We start from the raw sequence: 20,096 nt of genomic DNA, 5'->3' as shown, positions 1-20,096 counted from the left end.
GCTCTAATTCTCTTCCTTCTCTTTTACCACCAGTGTTTCAAAAAGCTTGACACTGCTCTCTCACTTCAGATACTGGAATTTGTCAAGGGTCTCTACCAAACAAGCTAACAACTCCTGGAATATTTTATGATCAGAGGCAAGAGGCTGTATTATTCATTTTCATTGGTAACACAGAAGAGAAACGTTAAATGGGAAACAACTCCCTAGGAAAGAGTAATGCAGAAAGGGATCTGGAGGTCAGAGGGGATCACATGCTGAATATGAGTTAACTGTGTAACATTGTTGGAAAAAAAGCAAACATCATTCTGGGATGTATTAGCAGGAGTGTTGTAGTAATTCTTCCACTCTACTCTATGCTGATTAGGCCTCAGCTGGAGTATTGTGTCCAGTTCTGGGGGCCACATTTCAGGAAAGATGTGGACAAATTGGAGAAAGTCCAGAAAAGAGCAACAGAAATGTTTAAAGGTCTAGAACACGTGTCTCTAAGCTACAGCCTGTGGGCCACATCCAGCCCACTGACATATTTTGACCAGCCCGCTGAGTCCAGAGGCATTGCAGCCCTTGATAACATAACCGTAATGTATAACATAAGCCAGTAAAATCACCAGCGAATGGATCAGACCATGCATTCATGCTTGTTTTCTAAACAGGAATCTGTTTTTCTTTTGTAACATAGCTGTTAAAATGTATATATCGTCAGGATTTATTATTTGGTAATACCCCTTTAACAGCAGGCAGCCGGTTTTGTTTCAAAAAAATCTGCTGCACAATTGGCAGCTACATAATTTTTCCCAGGCTCGGTGACCCTATCATAGGCAGAATTATTAATTCAGCGGAAACTGAGCCCGAGGATATAAAAAGTGGGGTACACTGACCTCCGGTGTGGGAGTTACGAGTGGAGAAAGAGTGAAGAGGAGAGGAGGAGGAGAAAAGAAAAAAAAAGAATAAAAAGAGAACAAATTACATTTGAAGCCTTCAATTTACTTGCAATATGTCTAAGAAGGGGAAGCGAAAAATCGATTTAGAGTGCAGGGTATTTAACCAAGAGTGGACAAATGATTTTTTTATTTTTTATAGTGCAGTGAAAAGGCCATTTTTCTCATTTGCCAGGAGTCTGTGTCTGTATTCAGGAATACAGTGTTCGCCGACATTCTGAGTCACATCACAAAGAAAAGTGTGATAGTCTGCAAGGAAAGGTGCGATCTGACAAAACTGCAAGACTTAAAAATGGACTATCAATGCAGCAAAACATTTTTAAACTGAGATCGGAGGAGAATCTGTCATCCCTTCATGGCAGTTTTTATGTTGCTAAGCTGAGTGAGGACAGTGGAAGACCCTGAACAGATGGAGAATTTGTTAAGCGGTGCATGACTACAGTCACTGAAGAGGTGTGCCCGGAGAAGAAAAGTGCCTTCACTTCTGTATGTCTCTCTTCAAGTACTATTATGAGAAGAATTGAAGAAATGGGGGATAACTTGTTTATCCAGCTGCAAAAAAAATCTAAAAACTTTGACTTCTTTTCTCTCGCACTTGATGAAAGTAATGATGTAAGTTACACAACACAGCTTCTCATTTTTATCCGTGGAGTTAACTCTAATTTTGATCTCTTTGAGGAGCTTGCTGGTCTCCAAAGCCTCAAGGGTACAACAACAGGTGAGAATATTTGTGTAAAACTTTGCAAAACAATGGCTGTTTTGGAATTAGACTGTACAAAGCTAACAAGCGTGACAACTGATGGCACTCCATGCATAGTGGGTAAAACAAAGGGACTTATTGGCCGCATAAACAGGGAAATGGATGAACCCGATCTCACATGTCCAGTACAAATCCACTGCATAATTCATCAGCAAGCATTATGCTGCAAAGTAGTGCAGTGGGATTCCATCATGAAGGTTGTTGTGTTATGTGTAAATTTTATCTTTACCACAGACAGTTCCAGGAATTTCTTTCTGATCTTGACTCAGTGTATGGAGGTGTGCTGTACCACACGGAAGTCTGATGGCTGAGTCGGGGCAGAGTTTTTAAATCTGTTTACGAACTGCTTCCTGAAATTAATACATTTCTCTTGACAAAGCACAAAACTGTCCAATCCACAATGGAAATGGTACCTTACCTTTTTGACTGATGTAACAGAATTTTTGAATTCCCTTAATCTACAGCAACAAGGCAAGGGGAAACTCACATGTAAAGGAATTTGAAGTTAAACTAAGGATGCTTGTAAAACATGTGAAGGAAGGAAACTTGGCTCATTTTCCTACTTCTCAACAGATGCCTGCTGAAGCACCAGGAGTCCCATTTCCAGTAGGAAAGTGTGCTGACACACTGAAAATGTTGCAGACTGAGTTCCAGTAGTTGTGTACAGAGGTGGGGGGGGGGCATGCGCCCAGGTGCTGGCCTGTGGGGGCACCGGCCAGGCCCTCGGATGAGGAGTCGCCCCCCATTGCAACCAGCCAGGGCGTACTCTCAGCCCCTCTGCCGGGCACCAGGAAGGAGCTGTGGGGATCAGAGCCTATCACAGCACCTGCCCCCACACCGCCAGCCAGTGCCCCGCCACCCCATAGTGGGAAGAGAGCGGGAAATGGACCCGTAGACCCTCTCTCCTCCAAGGCACTGCCGACGCTGCTGCCGACAAGGGGAGTGGGGGAGGAGCGGGAAACAGGCTCGCAGACCCTCCCCCTTCCTCCCCCACAGGGTGCTGCTGCCGCCGATGGGGGATACACCACTGCTACTGCCACTGATGGGGGGAGGAGGTGGGGGAGAACAGAAAACCGGCTTGCAGACCCCCTCCCCCCCCATGGGATGCTGCCACTGCTGCTGCCAACAACGGGGGAAGTGAGGGTAGAGAGGGACAGGGGATTGCAGACCCCCCACCACAGGGTGCTGCCGCCGATGGGGGGGTGAGGAGGATGTAAGTATAGCCCCCCAGGTGCTGGAAACCCATGGTACGCCACTGGTTCCAGGAGAGATTCCGTAAACTACACGGCCATGCCAAAAACATTCACCTTTTTCAAAATCTATTTGAAGCGGACGTAGATGAAGCCCTGCCTTCTTATCAGTTTGAGTTGGCCAAATCACAAGCCTGTGATGCCCTGAAAGACTTGTTCAAGCCAAACAATCTTCTTGACTTCTATGCCGCCCTTCCTCATAACTTACCCAAACATTAAAAAAAATTGCTCTTAAAATGTCCACCATCTTTGGCAGCACCTATATATGTGAGCAAATCTTCTCAAGAATGCAATTACTGAAATCTCGAATGAGATCAAGAATCACTATGAACATCTGCATCAGTCATTGAGATGGTGTGAGTCCACCATGGAGCCTGACACTGAATTTCTTGCCAGCCGAAAGCAAGCCCACAGTTCACACTAATTAAGAAGGTGTTAGTCAGCATGCAAAGGCAAGCTAATTATTCTTGTACAAACTGTAATAAAAATATGATTATATTAACACTTGAAAATATTTCTCCTATTGTGAAAATTCTTAAGAGTTATGTACAAAATGTATATATTATTTTCTATAATTGACCTGCTCTGGCCCACCATAAGAGCAGGACTGAGTAATGGGGCCCTGGAAGATGAAGGTTTGGGGACCCCTGATCTAGAGAACATGACCTATGAGGGAAGATTGAAAAAACTGGGTTTGTTTAGTCAGAAGAAGAGAACACTGAGAGGGAACATAATAATATTTTTTAAGTACATAAAAAGTTATTACAAGGAGGGAGAAAAAATTGTTTTCCTTATTCTCTGAGGACAGGACAAGAAGCAATGTGCTTGAATTGCAGCAAGGGTGGTTTAGGTTGGACATTAGGAAAAACTTCCTAACTGGGTAATTAAGCACTGGAATAAACTGGAGATATTTAAGAGCAGGTTAGACAAATTCCTGTCAGGGATAATACTTAGTCCTGCCATAAGTGCAGGGGACTCGACTACATGACCTCTTGAGGTCACTTCCAGTCCTATGATTCTATTATTAGAATCAGTGGCACACTGAAGGTCGTCTGTATCATCAAATTCCTTCTTCTCTTCAAAGATTATCTTCCAGTCTCTTCAGTGGTGGGCAAGCAGATTTAAGAGCTAAAAAGCAATTGTCTACCTCACACATTTTGAAGAAGATACAGCAGGCTTGGGTGGAGACCTGTGACTGGAGCAACCCATAAATGGAAGGAGATTTGATCGCTGGTATCAGGGAGCCACCATAGGCCATAGTATCATCATAAAAGAATCCCAAAGCAAATAAGAAGTCCAAAGGAGAAGAAAGTATCAGTTGTCAAAGTAAATCAAAATAGGAGGGAGTGCTCTTGAATTTCAGTGGTTTTCAGCAGTCTCAACATTATGTGGTAATGTGTCATTTTATGGTGACATGATGCAGTGAGGGAAAGAGAACCCTTTTTTGCTCTAGAGGAGAAATGCATTGGCAAAGCCAAAATATATATTATGTAAAACACCTGACTTGCAAATGCCAGATATCCTTGACAAATCATCAGCCAGAGGATTTAAAAAACTCCCTGATGGTGCTAGAACTGCATGCAGGGTTTGGGATAGATAAAGAAATAATTTCAGATTCCCAGAAACTCCAAGCATACAGAAGTTCATATGGATAAACTCAGACTGAGAGGGAAAGAATATTCAGAGTAAACACCACATGGATGAAATGACACACTTCGCACTTCTCTTTTGTGGAAAAAGTGCTACCTCTTCTGTAGTCACGGAGGGCTCGCCTGCAACAAAGCCAGCAGAGCCAGTGAGTGCATCAGTAAATGGAAATGAAGAATATCTAAGTATGCATGGCTTACTTAGCCAACAGCTACCAAGCATATTGGAACAACCACATGGTTTGTTTTTAATAAGATTCCTAAAAAATCATTTACTGCTAAAAAGAGATGACAGTGTAAAGGTCAAAATTATGATTTTTAAAAAGTGAACTCTCACAAACCAGAATTTAAAATTGGAAGAACTGGATTTATAAGCTATACATTTTAATCTATTAAATTTGTGTATAAATGATGAGTTCTGATTTAATGATTATCTAACATTCAGGTACTTTTTTTTTTAAGTTCTATTTGGGTTACCGTTTTCTAACTCCAACAGGTCAGTCGGTCTTCAGATTTATTATCTTTGGCAGGTAATAATTTTCAAACCATGTTATCTTTGATATTCAAGACATATGAATGCTGTAAAGTTAAAACTATTTTAAATATAAATATCTAAAGGATTTATTGAAAGAGAAAAGTTGGTATATATTTTGATATACATCTGATTTACATTTAATCGTCATGAATAATTACTTAATTCAAGGTTATTACTTGAATAAGACATATTAAACAGCATCTACTCATGTAACAGTTGTATTTATGAAGAAAACTTTGAACTGGTCTTCATAAATTCACAGGTCAAACAAATGAATCAAATATACTGAATATAAACATTCCTCTACCCTATCCTACATATGCTATCTTCTGACTGGGCAAGAGCTGCATTTCAGATCTACTACTTTAGTGTTAAAACAAATTCTATGCAGAAACAGTCAACCACTTCCAATTACACCCTATCCGTCTAAACTTAAACTATGAAGTAAGTTCAACTAGGAACATTTACAGCCATCTGCTCAGAATAATTTCATCTCTGAGCCAAAGCCTGATTTCCATATAGTCTCAAAGGTGAAAAATTTCTCTTTATTATTACTCTTTCAGTACTACAAATGGAAGTATGTTATAGAAGCCCAGCTACAGAGAACCCCCTGATAGAATGAGAATTTCCTGAAACTCCATTTCCTTCCAATGAATTCCATAGGGGGCAAAATCCTATTATAGTGAACAATCACCGAGCAGCATAGGTTAATTTAATGGCATACACTTTAAAATAAGCCTTTACCATCTGTTTCTACCTCTAATGGCAAATCAGAAAAGAAAAATTCACAATTGTATCATAAAAAAACATAAGTGATTTAAATTACTGTGTATGTTCTTTAATGAATAAAGCGTACATCTGCTCCATTAACTTCACCTTTCAGACTCAAGAAAACTCAAGTAAATTCCTGTTCCCCAATATAATATATTTCCCCTAATAAACAGAAATCACTGTAAGAGGAAGATTTTTACTGTATTCCTTTATTTTCACATTACAGCATTATAATTGAATTTGTCAATAATTCCATTATGGATCTCAACTATACAAAATAGCCTTTAGACTAATACTTATGTCTCAAACTGTAAATTTTAGTTCAGTGAATACTTTTATTTATATTATAAAAATGGATTAGAAGTTTTGGTTTGAGAATTACAAATAAATCCTTTTTTCCCTAGCAAAAAGATAAACTAGTTTAAAAAAACCTCAGATTGTCTGGCACTTAGTCCTTTATATGTACCTCTACTTCCTAATTTTTTTAAATTGACAAATACAACAAAAGAGTTTCCTTTATGCTTGTAGCTATTTTGGGAGTCAGTGGAAACCCTTAATTAGCAAATATTAACAATGAAATACACAGGCTTATTGACTGAGTCTTGCAGGACTACAGCACAGAACAGAGACAAAGTAAGACTGAGTGACTCAACTGAAGGGAGTAGTGGGGAAGAAGAGAGGCAAGAAAATATTAAAGTAACCATTCTCTCACCCCCCTCCATATAAAAACTGAAAAAGCTTCTAGATCTTAAATTTCATCATGTATTTCATTAGGAAGGATAAAGAGAAGGACGACAGATACAGGGGAAAGTGACCTAATGGCAGAACAACAAAAAGGATGTGATGCATCCAAATAATACTGCAAAAAATGTGAGAAAGGGGATGTTACTTACCTGTAAATGGAGATTATTCAAGATATGTGGTCCCTATCTGTATTCCAAAGAGGATTATGCACATGCACCATGCGCCCAGAGCCAGAGCTCTTCTAAGTAGTAGTGTCCATTGATCCATGCATGTGCCCTTGCATCGCCTCATGGTTTCACCTGAGGTGATAAAGGGCAGGGTGAACTGACCACATCTTCTGTTCCTTCTCCACCACAGATCTATCAGCAGAGGGGAAGAAGAGTGGGACTGGAATACAGCTAGGGAGCACACATCTCAAAGAACCTCCCCTTCTTCTTCAAGTGATGATCCCGATTGTATTCTACTGAGAGTAATTAATAAGCAGTACCTATCTAGAAGAAGGGTGCAAGGAAGATGACGGAACCGTGGAACAGAGGACTGTTGCACTGAACGAGGCATCCATTGCAGAACCATGCACTAGAGCATAATGAGAAGAACAAGTGTGTACCAAACTCCACATGGCTACCCTACATGTCCACAAGAGGCTTACGCTCTCGTGGTCAGTTTCAGTCCCACTGAGAAGCTATAGGGTGAATGGGCAGGGATTTATGTACAAAGCCCTTTCAGAACTGGGCAGTCAAAGGATGGGTAAAAAACAAATGTCCCTCCACTGGAGGGTGGAAAGTGCTAACAGATGCTGCATGCATCTGATGGAGTTGAGAGCGACTCCCAAGACCTTCAGATACAGGAAATAGTCTAAGAGAATCAGGATACCAATAGCCTCGGGGCAAGACCTTTTTGTTGGGCCCAAGAAGAGAAATGTGCCCATTTCACTTGGTAAGGTCGTCTCGTGGAGTCCTTCCTCCTACCGGAAAGGCCATCTTGTACTGCTGACAAACATTCTCATACTAGAGGTAGTGTCCATCCAAAAATCAAGCTATCAGGTAAAGCGTCTGTGGATCAGGGTGTCTGAATCTGCTGTTGTGTTGCGTGAGCAGTTCCGGAAATGTTGGGAGTGGAGGATGTTTCTGCCTGTGGAGAAGCAGAAGAAATCAGAACTGATTAGGCCAGAATGAAGCAATCAGGATGACCGTTGCCCTCATCCATTGGAGTTTGTGAAGGACATGTGGCAAGAGTGGTAGGGGAGGGAAGGCATAGTTGATCCGGTCCAATCAGTCAACACAAGTTCTCCCTTTATGAAGCACTGAATGCACTTGATATTGCTGTGAGAAGCAAAGAGATCCTTGACCAAAAATGTCCACAATTATTATGCCGTTGAGTTCCCATTCATGGTCAGTTGCAAAGTTCCTGCTAAGAGTATCAGCAATCACATGCTAGGTCCCTGGTACGTAGGCTGCCAGCAAAAGAAACAGCATGCAATGCACTATTTCCAGAGGCACACTGCTTCCATGCAGTACTGGGGACCTTGTGCCTCCTTTTGCTTGTTTATGTAGTAAACAGTAGTGTTGTTGTCTGACAGGATAAGAATATGACAGGAATTGATGGACGGTAAAAACATGTGGCGTGCCTTACGTACCACCCGAAGTTCCAGGATATTGATGTGCATCCTGGCTTCTCGAGCGGTACAAGTTCCTCGTATGATGATGTCTCCCATTTGGGCTCCCCAGTCATTGAGCGACACGTCTTACGATTGTCATGCTCAGTGAGGACAGGAGGAAGGGCCTTCTAGAGCAGGCTTGAAAAGGGTCTGTCCACCATCGGAAGGAGGAGATGACCTCTGGTGGGATGGTGAAATGTGTCCATGGGTCGGTGCATGGTGGAGTAGGTACCTTATAGCCATAGTTGTATACTGTGGAAACACAGGTGAGCGAAGGCTGTGACGTATGTGCACACCGCCATGTAGTTGCGGAGGGAAAAACAAGTGCTGGCTGAGATCGAGGGGTTGGATGTCACTGAAGTGATCGAGTCCAGTAGGCTCTGGAGCCTATCTTTCAGCAGATAAGCATGTGTGGAGGTCGCGTTGATAGATGCTCCGCTGAACTCTAGGGACCGTGGAGGGTGCAAAGTCAATTTTTTGACATTCACACTCATCCCCAGAGAGGAAAGGAGTAGAAGGAGCTGGCACATCAATTCCCGAGCTTCCTTTCTGGATCATGCCGCCAGGAGCCAGTCATCTAAGTAAGGGAAGACAAGGACTCCTTGCCATCAGAGATGAGCCACTACCATGGAGAAAACTTTTGTGAAGACTTATGGAGCAGAGGTAAGTCCGAATGGGAGGACCCGTTTGGAAGTGTCATGGACTCTCCGTGAACCTCAGGAACCATCTGTGGGTCAAGTGGATATTGACATAGAAGCAGACGTCCTGCATATTGACAGCCTTTAGCCACATGCCTTTTTCTAACCAGGGAATGATGGCCTCAAGTGTGACCATGTGGAACTTCAGCTTGCTAATGGAATGGTTGAGGCATCAGAGATTCTTTCTTCTTTGGCACCAGGAAATATTTGGAATAGAATCCTGTGCCCTGAAAGGCTGCAGGAACTGGTTCCACTGCTCCTCTCTACAGGATGGAGTCCACCTCTAGGGTAATAATACGGTCATGAGAGTGATCCCTGAAATGGGATCGGGACAGGGGGTGTGGAGGACGTAGTGTCATAAACTAGATCATCTAGCCATGTCAACTGACATCCAGGATGGACTTGTCCATTGTTATCGCACTCCATGCAGGTAGAAAGAGTTTGAGATGGCCCCCCAAGGGGTGGTTGGCAAGAGTATTGGGGTGCAAAGTGGTTGAAAGCTCTCTAGACACACTCAGAAATATCATTTATGCAAAGATTGGGTGTGATGCACGGAATGCTGCACCAGCGGATCAGGCAGACAAGATCTATGGACCGTTGGGAGCTTTTGTGGAGGTTTGCAGGCTCATTAGTGGTAGAACTGGGAAGTTCTATAGTGTTGTGCAGGTGGTGGGTAGTAAAATTTTTATTTCAGCACTGGCATACATATGCCTAGGGATTGCAGGGTGGCTCTAGAGTCTTTCAGTGAGTGTAAGGAATCATCTGTCTTCTAGTTGAAGAGGTGTGATTCACGAAAAGGGAATTCCTCAATTGTGCTCTTTACTTCTCTAGGGAAGCTTGAGGAATGTAGCCAGGATTCCCACCTCATGATGGTTCCAGTTGCCATTGTATGTGAGAATGTGTCCGAAGAATCAACTTCAGCCTGAAGTATGTCATCCTCCAAAACAGCTTGGAAGTCGGCACAATGCTGCTGAGGTAGTTTATCTGCAAAATCTGTCATCTGCCTATAGTTCAAAAAATCATATTTGGCCATCAACGCTAGGTAGTTTGAGACATGGAACTGGAGGCTGGCTGAGGAAAAGACCTTTCTACCCATATGGTCTAAAACATCTTGCCCTCCTTGTCAGAGGAGATGGAGCATGGACGCTGTTGCATGACCAGTTCCGTGGCACCCTGGATCACCAAGGAATTAGGCAGAGGATGGAAGAACAGGAACTCAGACCACTTGGGGGGACAGGGGGAGGAGGACATAGTACCTCTTTTCTGCTCCCTTCGGGGTGGGGGAGCGCATGTGGTGTATGGCACATAGTGCATACGAGTTAGAGAATGGCATCGTTGATTGGTAGGGCCCCTCTGGATGATACTGATGCATGCAAGATGTCTAGTAGTTGGTGCTGACTATCCCACACCTCCTTCAACAGGATCTGAAGAGCATTGGCTATTCTCCTGAGCAGCTCCTGAAATTGACAGTAGTTGTCTGGGGAAAAGGAGGATGTTGATGACACAGGTTGAGTGAGATGGTTCTGAAGGCAACTATCGGGGCCACGAGCTGCAATATGGCCAACCTGGTTGATCCTGCTGTTGCTGCAGCAGTGCCCATGGAGCAGGGTACCAGTGGCTCCTGGGCTGAGGCAAGGCAGGATTCTGCCATGGTGCCGTTTCAACCCTCTGGTAGTCATGCCTTCAGAACAGAGGCAGTGCACTATGCATAGTATCCAAATCTACAGACTCAGAGAAATCGGAGTTCTGTATGAACAGGGCACCGATGGTACTGATGGAACGGGGTGTGCTATAGGAACATGAACAGAGGGTGGCAGATCTGACACATGAGAGGGGGCCCCCTTAGCAGGCAAATGGACCGGAACACAGAGACCTCATCCGTTTTAGGGAAAACAGTTTATGAGGCCCAGGAGCACATCTGATTCTCCACGGTGTCAATGGCACCCTATCCATGGACGGAATTGGGGCTGGCAAGGGAATCTGTCTCAGCACAAGCGATTAACACTGCGCCAGCGGAGCTGATGCAGGAGGGATGCACAGTTCACGAACTGGGACTAGCAGATCCGGTGAACACCAGTGATCTGGTGACTTCCTGTCGCTCTTATGGGCCTTGGAATGCCCTCTGTGGCCGGAACTCATGGATGGGGTGCAGCATCTTTCTTGAATCTGGAGGAAGACTTTATGCCATGCTTATACACATGCTTCTATGTTTCATGGCTAGGCCTGGCTTGGGCTCCACAGTGCTAGTACCAGTGGAACCAGACTGGGACTTCGAAGTAGGAGGTGCACTCCTGGACTGTTCAGGCTAATGTACAGGGAGGTTTCCCTAGCCAGGATCTGACTGCAGCCCAATGGCAACCTCTATGAGGTGCTTCTTAAGGTATAGGGCATGGCCTTCCAGGGTACATGCAGGAAAGGAGAGGCAGGTACTGCACTGGACGCAATGTGGGCTTCCTCCAAGCAGTACAAACAGCAATGGGGCTAGTCACTGAACAAAAACGAGTGAAGGCAAGAAGTGCAGATCTTAAATCACAGTGTCTTCGGCATACCCCACTACTCAGACACGAGTGCTGGGGGAAAGAAGAGGGTGTTGGTGGGAAACTGCCAAAATCGCATTCCAAAGTCCTTAATCCTATAAAAATTACTACGAACTCTAAAACTGCTACAAAATCAGTAGAATCTTAACTATGTACAAGAATAAAAACAATTTTTCTGGAAAGTTTGGCAAGTGCATCACCAAGAATGAGAAAAAAGCCGAAGCTCTGACTCAGACCATGTAGCGATGAGGAGAAGACGTGGTTGGTCCACCCCGTCCTTTAAGCTTCAGGCGAAATCATGAGGCAATGAAAGGGCACGTGCATGGACTGACGTATACTACTACTTTGAAAAGCTCCAGCTCCGGGCGCATGTTCATAACTCTCAGTGGAATACAATAGGGGCCATCACTTGAAGAAGAATCTCAGAAGACCATTTCTACAAACTTACACAGGGATGGTCGCAGCAGCATCAGAATGCAAGTATATTAGAGTAACTACAATTACAAAACAATTTTATTTTGAAAAGGGAAGGTTGAGATTTAAAATTAAATCAAAAGTTAGAAAGTCACAGATTCAATTAGACATCATGGGTGAAATTCTGGTTTCACTTAAGTCGATGGCAAAACTCCCTCTAACTTCCACAGGGTGTAAGATTTCATCCCACAATGGATTCATGAGGCTAACTAAAAGCATTTCCTCATGCCTATGCTTTGGAGGTTTGATTCCTAACAGTGAAATTCTATTCCCTTTTTTTCTTTAATTAATTCTTATCACTTATTTTATGCAATATTTTTAATATGAAAAATATAAGGTCTTTAAAATCACAGATTATCTTACTGGGAGGATGCGCCCTGCTGGCAGATTGAATATATTTGGGGGGGCCGGGTGAGATTGGGGGGCGGGGGGGGGGGGAGAAAACTTACTGTGCACATTTTACCCACAGCAATGAATAACGAGCAAAGCTGAGTCCTCTAAACGTATCAGGTCCTCAGACGGTGCTCTGCATTTGACTTTAGAATGTGCTATGCATTGTGACGGACTTCTGATAAGCTTGCATAGCATATACAAAGTCATTAACATCTGTATGTTAATCTGTTTGCTACGATGCAGTGTGCATATTTAATTGAAGGTAGAAGTGGATCTCCAGATAGCTGTTTCAAGCTTCCAACCCAGAATGGAATTGCTCTGCTCCAAGAAATAGGTGCACCCCTCACACTGGTAACAACAGTATGAGGCAAGTAAGCAGTATCTCACTTAAAATTTACATCACTGTATACTTGAATGGCTCTTTTTGAATCAATGCCTTACTGCTTTTAATATTTAGTGAGAGTCAAATGTTTTTTTAAATTGGTATATGTACTTGTGTGGTATATGTATGTGGTGGTGGGGCATAAACTACTACAGGCACGAAGAAGGGCACAGTCACATGAGTTTGAGAGCCACTGTTTTAGATTGCCTATAAAGAAATTAAACATAAGCTATAAAGAGCTCCAACTTTGTGTTCAGGGGTGGGGTTTACAAAAGAAAAACAACAGCAGGAAGTACCTTCTAAGCCAGCACAAGTAAATGAATCATAAGAGCGATTGCTCTTTTTCATAAGAAAAGCAGCTATAAATATATACGAAAACTAGCACCAACAGTAGAGACACATGCTAACAGTATTTTGTTTCTCACTGGGAACTATTGCAAGAAGGTTCAAAAGAGAAGTTAGAAAAATAATTACTTTATATATAGGGAATCTAATTGTGATAGCTGGCACTTCCAGAAATAATGTGTTGTTAGAGTGACCAGCAGTAAAGAGTTCAGAAAAGGGAAAACAGGTGCAAAGATAAATAAGTAAAGAATAAAAACAAGATACACTATAATATCCAACACAATGGAAAATTAGAGCTGCCACTGGCAGTACAAACAATTATAAAAAGGAGATGGGAGTCACTACATTTATTGTACTATTTAAAAGAACCAGATATTTCATAGTATTGTAGTGATTTTATACATGGGAAACAATGAAAAACTTGGAAATAGAAAACTAATATTGAAGAAAAACCTTGTACTAGCTTGTGTTCCTAGTTTAAGTTACAAGCCACCTCAAAGCCTCTGTTCACTAGACAGTTATATTTACGTATTTAGAACATCATACTTATTATCAATTTATTTTCTAAAGGATTCATGAAATATGGATTAAATGGCACCAATATTTCACATCACTGTTTGCATTTCTTTCACCCATATTCTAATTTAGTATCATTAGAAATGTGAGAACTTATTACACCTCATGCAGGAGCACAAACCAGTCAGATCCCTTTCAACATAACTCCCTAATTGAAAAGCAGAATAAAAAAGATAACACTTCTTCATGAAACAAAGTTGCTGTCACCAACCTGAAATCTCCTTTATTGTTGACAATCCTCTCTGGAAGGCAATACTGTGCAGAGCTCTCTAACACCACAATGTCTACAGTTCTTGTATTATTCCCACGTCTGGTTTGCACATGACAACCCCAGTTGCCAGTGGATCCAGCTTGAATATTTGAAATAGTCAAGGCACTATGAAGACAGAAGAATGTATCATTGAACTTCAGCAAAATGTATGAAAAGCATTTATCTAAAGATGAACAAAAAGGCCATAGAAGCAGCAACTCAGGTAAGCCTGTGAATGGCCTTACAAAAACTGATGACTGACTGCCCAAGAACTAGTAGTTAACTGTGGCAGATATCTACTAGGTCATGTAATCCATCACCCTGCCAAAACAGAACCGTTTGCTATGATTAGAACTAGGGAAAACTGATTTTTAAGTTTGTTGGAAGTTTAAAAAAAAAGTCAAAAAGAAAATTTTGGTTTGAGTCGATCTGAATACAAAAATTGCCAAAAAAATTTGTTGAGTTCTAAGTGTCTGTTTTGGGTCCAACAAATTGACTGAGGAGGAGAAGAAGGTGGTAGTGACGGTCTCATAAAAGATTGTTACTTACGTGTATTGTAATTGTTGTTCTTCAAGATGAGGGTGCAGATGCGTTTTCCACTCAAGTATGTGTGCGCCCAGTGCACCAAAGCCAGAGAACTTTACCTAACATTACCTATGGGGTGGTGTTCACATTACCTATACAGTACCTATACCTACCCTGGCCACACTCAGTTCCTTTGTGCCTAATGTCAAGAATAGAGATTCTGATGCAGAGGCGACAGAATATGGGTCATGGAATACACATCTATGGTCACATCTTGAAGAACAGTTATAATGTAGGTAAGTAACTGTCTTTTCTTCTTCAAGGAGTTGCAGAAGTATATTCCACTCAGGTAACTCAGAAGCAGCATTCAAGAGCTGGGGCTTACAGTCTACTTAAAAATACTGTAAGACTACCTTCCCGAACTTTACCTTTGACCTAGACACAGCAGAAATTGCATAGTGACTGGTGAAAGTATTTCTAGAAGACTAGGTAGCAGCTCTGCAAGTATCCAAAATTGAAATATCATGGAGAAATACTATCAATGTTGCTTAGGCCCTCATCAAATGAGTCCACAATCTCTGTGGAGGCATGATCTGAGCTACTCCATATGCTGATATAATGCAGAAAGTTTGCTGCGAATCCCTCTGAGACCTTTTCCACTCTGCTTACCCAGAACAGCCTGTCCAGTTCTGGGAGAACACTTCATTCAGTTCTCTGGAATCCAAAAAACTCAGTTTAACACCAGATTTCATCACTCAGGTTCCTTTATTTGGCATACAGCAAAGCTATGCTGAGTTGATCAGACAAGCATAGAAGGGGTGAGTTTAGAGCATACCAGACTTCCAAAGTTATACAGAAAACCTCATCCTTTATATACATCTACACATTACATTGCATCAGATATTTTGGAATTGGCTTGGTTACTTTGAAGGAACCAATCTCTGGGCAGCATGCTCTGTCCATGCATTGCCACACTCAACCTATACTTTACCTCATCTCTACATTCCTAACTTATCTTGTCCATTGTTAGTAAATGGGTGTTCTCTCTCTTTTCTTAGCTGGCTCAGATATTCTGCCTTTTTAGCTTAATGACCTATTTACTTATCTTATTTAGCACAAACATTCTGTTTTTAGCCTATTTGTTTACCTCCCCAATTCTATCCTCCAAAAAATAATGCCTCTCTTTATGTGTTATTTACTCATGTCAGGCCAGCCCTCAGCTACAAAGTTATGCATCTTGAATTAATTTGCACAGAGACTGCCTGACCCCTGCTTAGATCCACATAGGAGACAAACAGAGGAGGAGATTTTTGAAAAAGCTTAGTTTTGTCTAATAAGAATGCCAAGCATTGCCTCACATCTATGTGAAGTCACTGTTCATCCCACATTGGAGTGTGGTTTAGGAAAGAACATCAGTAAATAAATCTAAGATTAAGATAAAACTGTGAAACCACTTTTGACAAAAATTTTGGACATGGCTGTATAAAGCCACATTATCTGTGAAAAAGTCCATGTAGAGGGGCTCTGACATGAAGGCCTGTAGCTCACATACTCTCCTTGCAGATGTTATAGCCATAAAGAAGGCTGTCTTCTGGCACAAGAAGGACAGAAAACAGTTTCTACAGGCTTGAACAGCAGACCCATGATGGCAGTCAGGAGGTCTCATAAGGGAACCAACTCTTTCACAGGTAGGTGGAAATGAATGATTTCCTATAGAAATCTCATCACCATGGGGCACTGAGAAAACTGACTTCCTTTGGATAGGCAGATGAAATGCAGAGATTGCCACTAAGTGAACTCTCAATGAACTGAGGGAGAAGACTACGGTGCACTAGGTACTCCAAAATGTCCTGAATACAGGCCAGCACTGTCTGAATCCCCAAAGCAAGCAATCATACTGAAAAATGCTTCCACTAGTAGAGGGCTTCCTGCTGATAAGTACCACCATCAAACAGCTTCTGAACATCACTCCTCCCCCTCATCTAGCCATGCAAGCATCCACACCATGAGATGCAGAACGCAGGATGCAAAACTTAACTGTGGTGCTGAGTCAGTAGGTCAGGATGAAGAGAAAAAGATATGGGAGGCCACACCAAACAGACTGAGTAGGTAGAAGAACCAACACTGCCTCAGCTGCATTGGAACAACGAGAATCAGTTTGTCACAATACAATGTCAGCTTCAGAATGAACAGTGGGATAACTGGAACTGGAGGGAAGATGTACATCAAAAGTGATTTCCAACTGAGGGAAAAGGCACTGGTTAGGGAACCTGGGCTGAGACTCACATGAAAGCAAAGTTGATAGTGCTTCTTGTTCCTCGCTACAAACAGATCAATAGTTGGAATGCCCCATTCTGAAAAGATGGACCTCAGTACACTGGACTTCAGAGACCACTAGCGATTCTGGGAAAAAATTCCTGCTGAGAGGTGATCTACCAACTCATTCTGTAAACCACGTAAATCAAGCTGCTGCAGCAACGATGCTCTCCCTGATGCAAAGCTGCCCTAACTTTATTGCCTCCAGACACAGCTGGTTGGAGAAGGATCCTCCCTGCTCGAACACATGTGGTACTGTTGGTGAACTGCTGTGCCCTGATGTGATCCTGAAAGACTCGGCAGGCACTGTAAATGGCTCAAAGCTCCAGGATGTTGATATGGAGCAAAACTTCCTGTTCTGACCATAAGCCCTGAATTTTCAGAACCCTTAGATGTCCTCCCCATCTTACTGAGGAAGCATCAGTGACTATAGTCCTGGTCAGTGGAGGACCTGCTAATGGAATATTGCTCTGAAATGTCCATCACTATAAGGAGACTAGGATCTCTGGAGACATTTGGACAAGCCTGCCCAATGAATAACCAATTGGGTTATAGACCAACTTCAACTACACATGAAGAGGGAAAACATGCAGTCTCACACGCTGGACGACGTAAGTATGTGCAGCCCTATGGCCTAATAACTTTAGGCATACGTGGACCATAGCTGAAAGTTGAGATTGTAGTGTCAGACATAGATGCCAAATTACTTGAAATCGTTCATTCAGCAAAAACACTTTCGAACTTGTAGAATCCAGCAGAGCCCCAATGAACTTGATATTTTGACCTGGTGTTAACATCGGACTTCTCCCTGCTCAATATGAGACCCAGATGATTGAAGAGACACATAGTGTGAATTGGACAAGGGAAAGGACTTGCTCCCTGGACTTGCCTCCCACTAACCAATTGTCCAGGTAAGGGAAAACATGAATTCCTCTTTTTCTGTGGTATGCCTACATGACAGTTCTGCATTTTTTAAAAGTGCAAGGTGCTTAGATCAGGCCAAGGGGGGACACAGTGTACTGACAGATTTGTCATGATGGGCAAAAACTAAGAAATCTCCTGTGGCTCGGGAGAATTGCCACATGAAAATAAGCATCCTGAAGTTTCAGGGTAGCAAACCAGTCATTGTGGTTCAATGCCAGAAGGATAGTTGCTAGGATGACCATATGGAACCTCACATACCCATGTATTTTTCAAGGCTGCAGAGATCAAGGAGCAGTGCCTCATGAGGGCTACTTAAGAGGATGGACAGGAATTGTATGGCATAACCTGATCTTATGGTGCTTAGGACCCATTTCTCCATGGTAACCAAGCATTGTAAAAGCAGGACAGCCTACCTCCAAACTGAAGAGATGCAGATAGGGAGGTCACAACTAGAACACTGCTCTGGACATCCAAGTCTAAATGGATGCTTGCTAGGCACTGAAGGAACACAAACTTGCAGCTTGAAACTGGACCCAGAAGACCTCTACCTCTGAGATTTATGACCCTTGCTGGAAAAATCTTGCTGTCTCTCAGGAAAGGGTGACTGGTGGAAAAAAACTACTGAGAGTGATATTTCTGTTGCTAACCTCCTATAGTGGCACCTTTCTGTGGCTGGAGTATAAACTCACAATCAATGCAAAGTAGTTCAAGAGTCCTTAAATTAATGTAAAGTTTCATCAGTCTTTTCTGAAAACAAAAAACCACAATCCAAAGTTATTCTATATTCTGCTGCACATCAGGAGCTATGCTGGGGCTAGGCCTTCCTTACGATCACAGCTGATGCCACAATACTTCTCCCTGGAGGCTCTTGGCAACTTCTCTGTGAATTTGGACACAACATCCCAATTACAGTCATATTTGGACAATAGTGTCTGATGATTTGCAATGCACATCTGCATTGATGAAGTCTCAAATTTTCCTCCTTATCAAGTCCGACCTCTTGGATTCCCTACCCTTTTGTGACCTGTCACTTACTGCCATCACCACAAGACAGGTAGGAGCTGGATGGGAGTAAAAACACTTGAGGCCTTGCATGGGGTCATAATACTGCTTTTTCAGGCAGCAATGAAGTTGAAGTATTCCAAAGGGACCTAGCAAGCTCCAAAAGGTCTTCATTTCCTGGGCGAGCCACTCTCCCTGGGGCCGAGGACTGGAGGATATCCAGCAACTTATGTGTGTTCTCTTGCACATACTTGGCCTAGAACCCCAAAGTGGAAGCCAGATACCTAATAAGTTCCTGATATGCCTTACAATCCTCAGACATGGAGTGGAAGAATGGGCAATGAAGGTTATGGGGGTGGGGGATAGGAGGAGGAGGTTCGTGCATGAGAGGGTCAGTCCAGACAAGCTCAGGAAGAATAATCTATGACTGCATTGTAATAGAGATAGTTCAGGATCAGAAACTGAAGCTGCAATTAGTGATCTTGCTCTGGACTGCATCAAAGAGTAGGATCTCCCAAAGTGAGGCACATCCCAAAGAAGACATTGGAAATAGGGGTAAGGCATTGGTGGCCAGTAAACAGTAGGCTAAAGACCCCCATCCCTGCTGCAGGAACAGCACCAATCCTAATACCGATGGTGATCAGAGGATTGAGAACGGTGTTTTGAAGGTGAGAGGTAAGAGGAAGAAGTCCCTGAACCAGATCCCAGACAGCCCTGGGAGTCATCTGGTAGGAACTGAGGAACTACCCCTGAGGGAGCAAGCAAATGTTAGTCTTGTCTGGAACCCAACACAAAGAAATCATCAGTTCCGAGGATGAATGAGTGGTTGATGCCATCAGTACCCAGAAAGGCATCACCCTTGTACCCAGCACTGGAGAAAATAAGGATGCTAAAACCAAGGTCAGTACTGAATCTGATGAAGGAGACTGCAGTACAGAGACACCAGAAGTGCCAAAGACAGCATCCGTGCTGATGAGATCCTCAGTATTGCAAAGAACATTGGCTGAGACTCTGCAGTCTAACCCCAAATGGTACGGAATATCGTGCCAAAAAGCAAAACAGCTCCATGACCCAACTGGACAGCACCAGTCATATAGCAAAAGATGACTGTGTAGAAGGCATGGCAACTGACGGTCCCTGAACTATAGGGGAATCAGGAACAGAAAAGCAGGGCAGATCTGATGCCACCCAATAAGCCAGTGGCGTGGACATGGTCAGAGTCAATGCCATCATCATCAGTACTGGACTAAATGGATGCCCCACAGCTGGAACCAGAGTTGACAGTAGAGAGTCCAACTGATCTCAGACTGGTACCAGGGAGCAGTCAGCTGGGCCAGCTCCATTGTGTGTACCAGAGGACTCAGGATGCTGGTCAG

The 20,096-nt window shown here is 42.9% G+C and overlaps 1 protein-coding gene across 1 annotated transcript in view; it reads right to left on the bottom strand.

Moving 5' to 3' along the window:
• ADGRA3 (adhesion G protein-coupled receptor A3) overlaps positions 1-20,096 on the bottom strand; it is a 105,923-nt gene that overhangs the window by 39,627 nt on the left and 46,200 nt on the right. Inside the window, exon 8 of the mRNA XM_067530338.1 lies at positions 13,915-14,079. Coding sequence (XP_067386439.1) covers positions 13,915-14,079 — 165 coding nt within the window. The remainder of the gene's footprint in view (positions 1-13,914; positions 14,080-20,096) is intronic.

The sequence above is a fragment of the Emydura macquarii genome, unplaced genomic scaffold (assembly GCF_026122565.2).
Source record: "Emydura macquarii macquarii isolate MOO-44397 ecotype Brisbane River unplaced genomic scaffold, CSIRO-AGI_Emac_v2 contig_3062, whole genome shotgun sequence".
Lineage (NCBI taxonomy): Eukaryota > Metazoa > Chordata > Testudines > Chelidae > Emydura > Emydura macquarii.
This window is presented reverse-complemented; position numbering and strand designations above follow the sequence as displayed.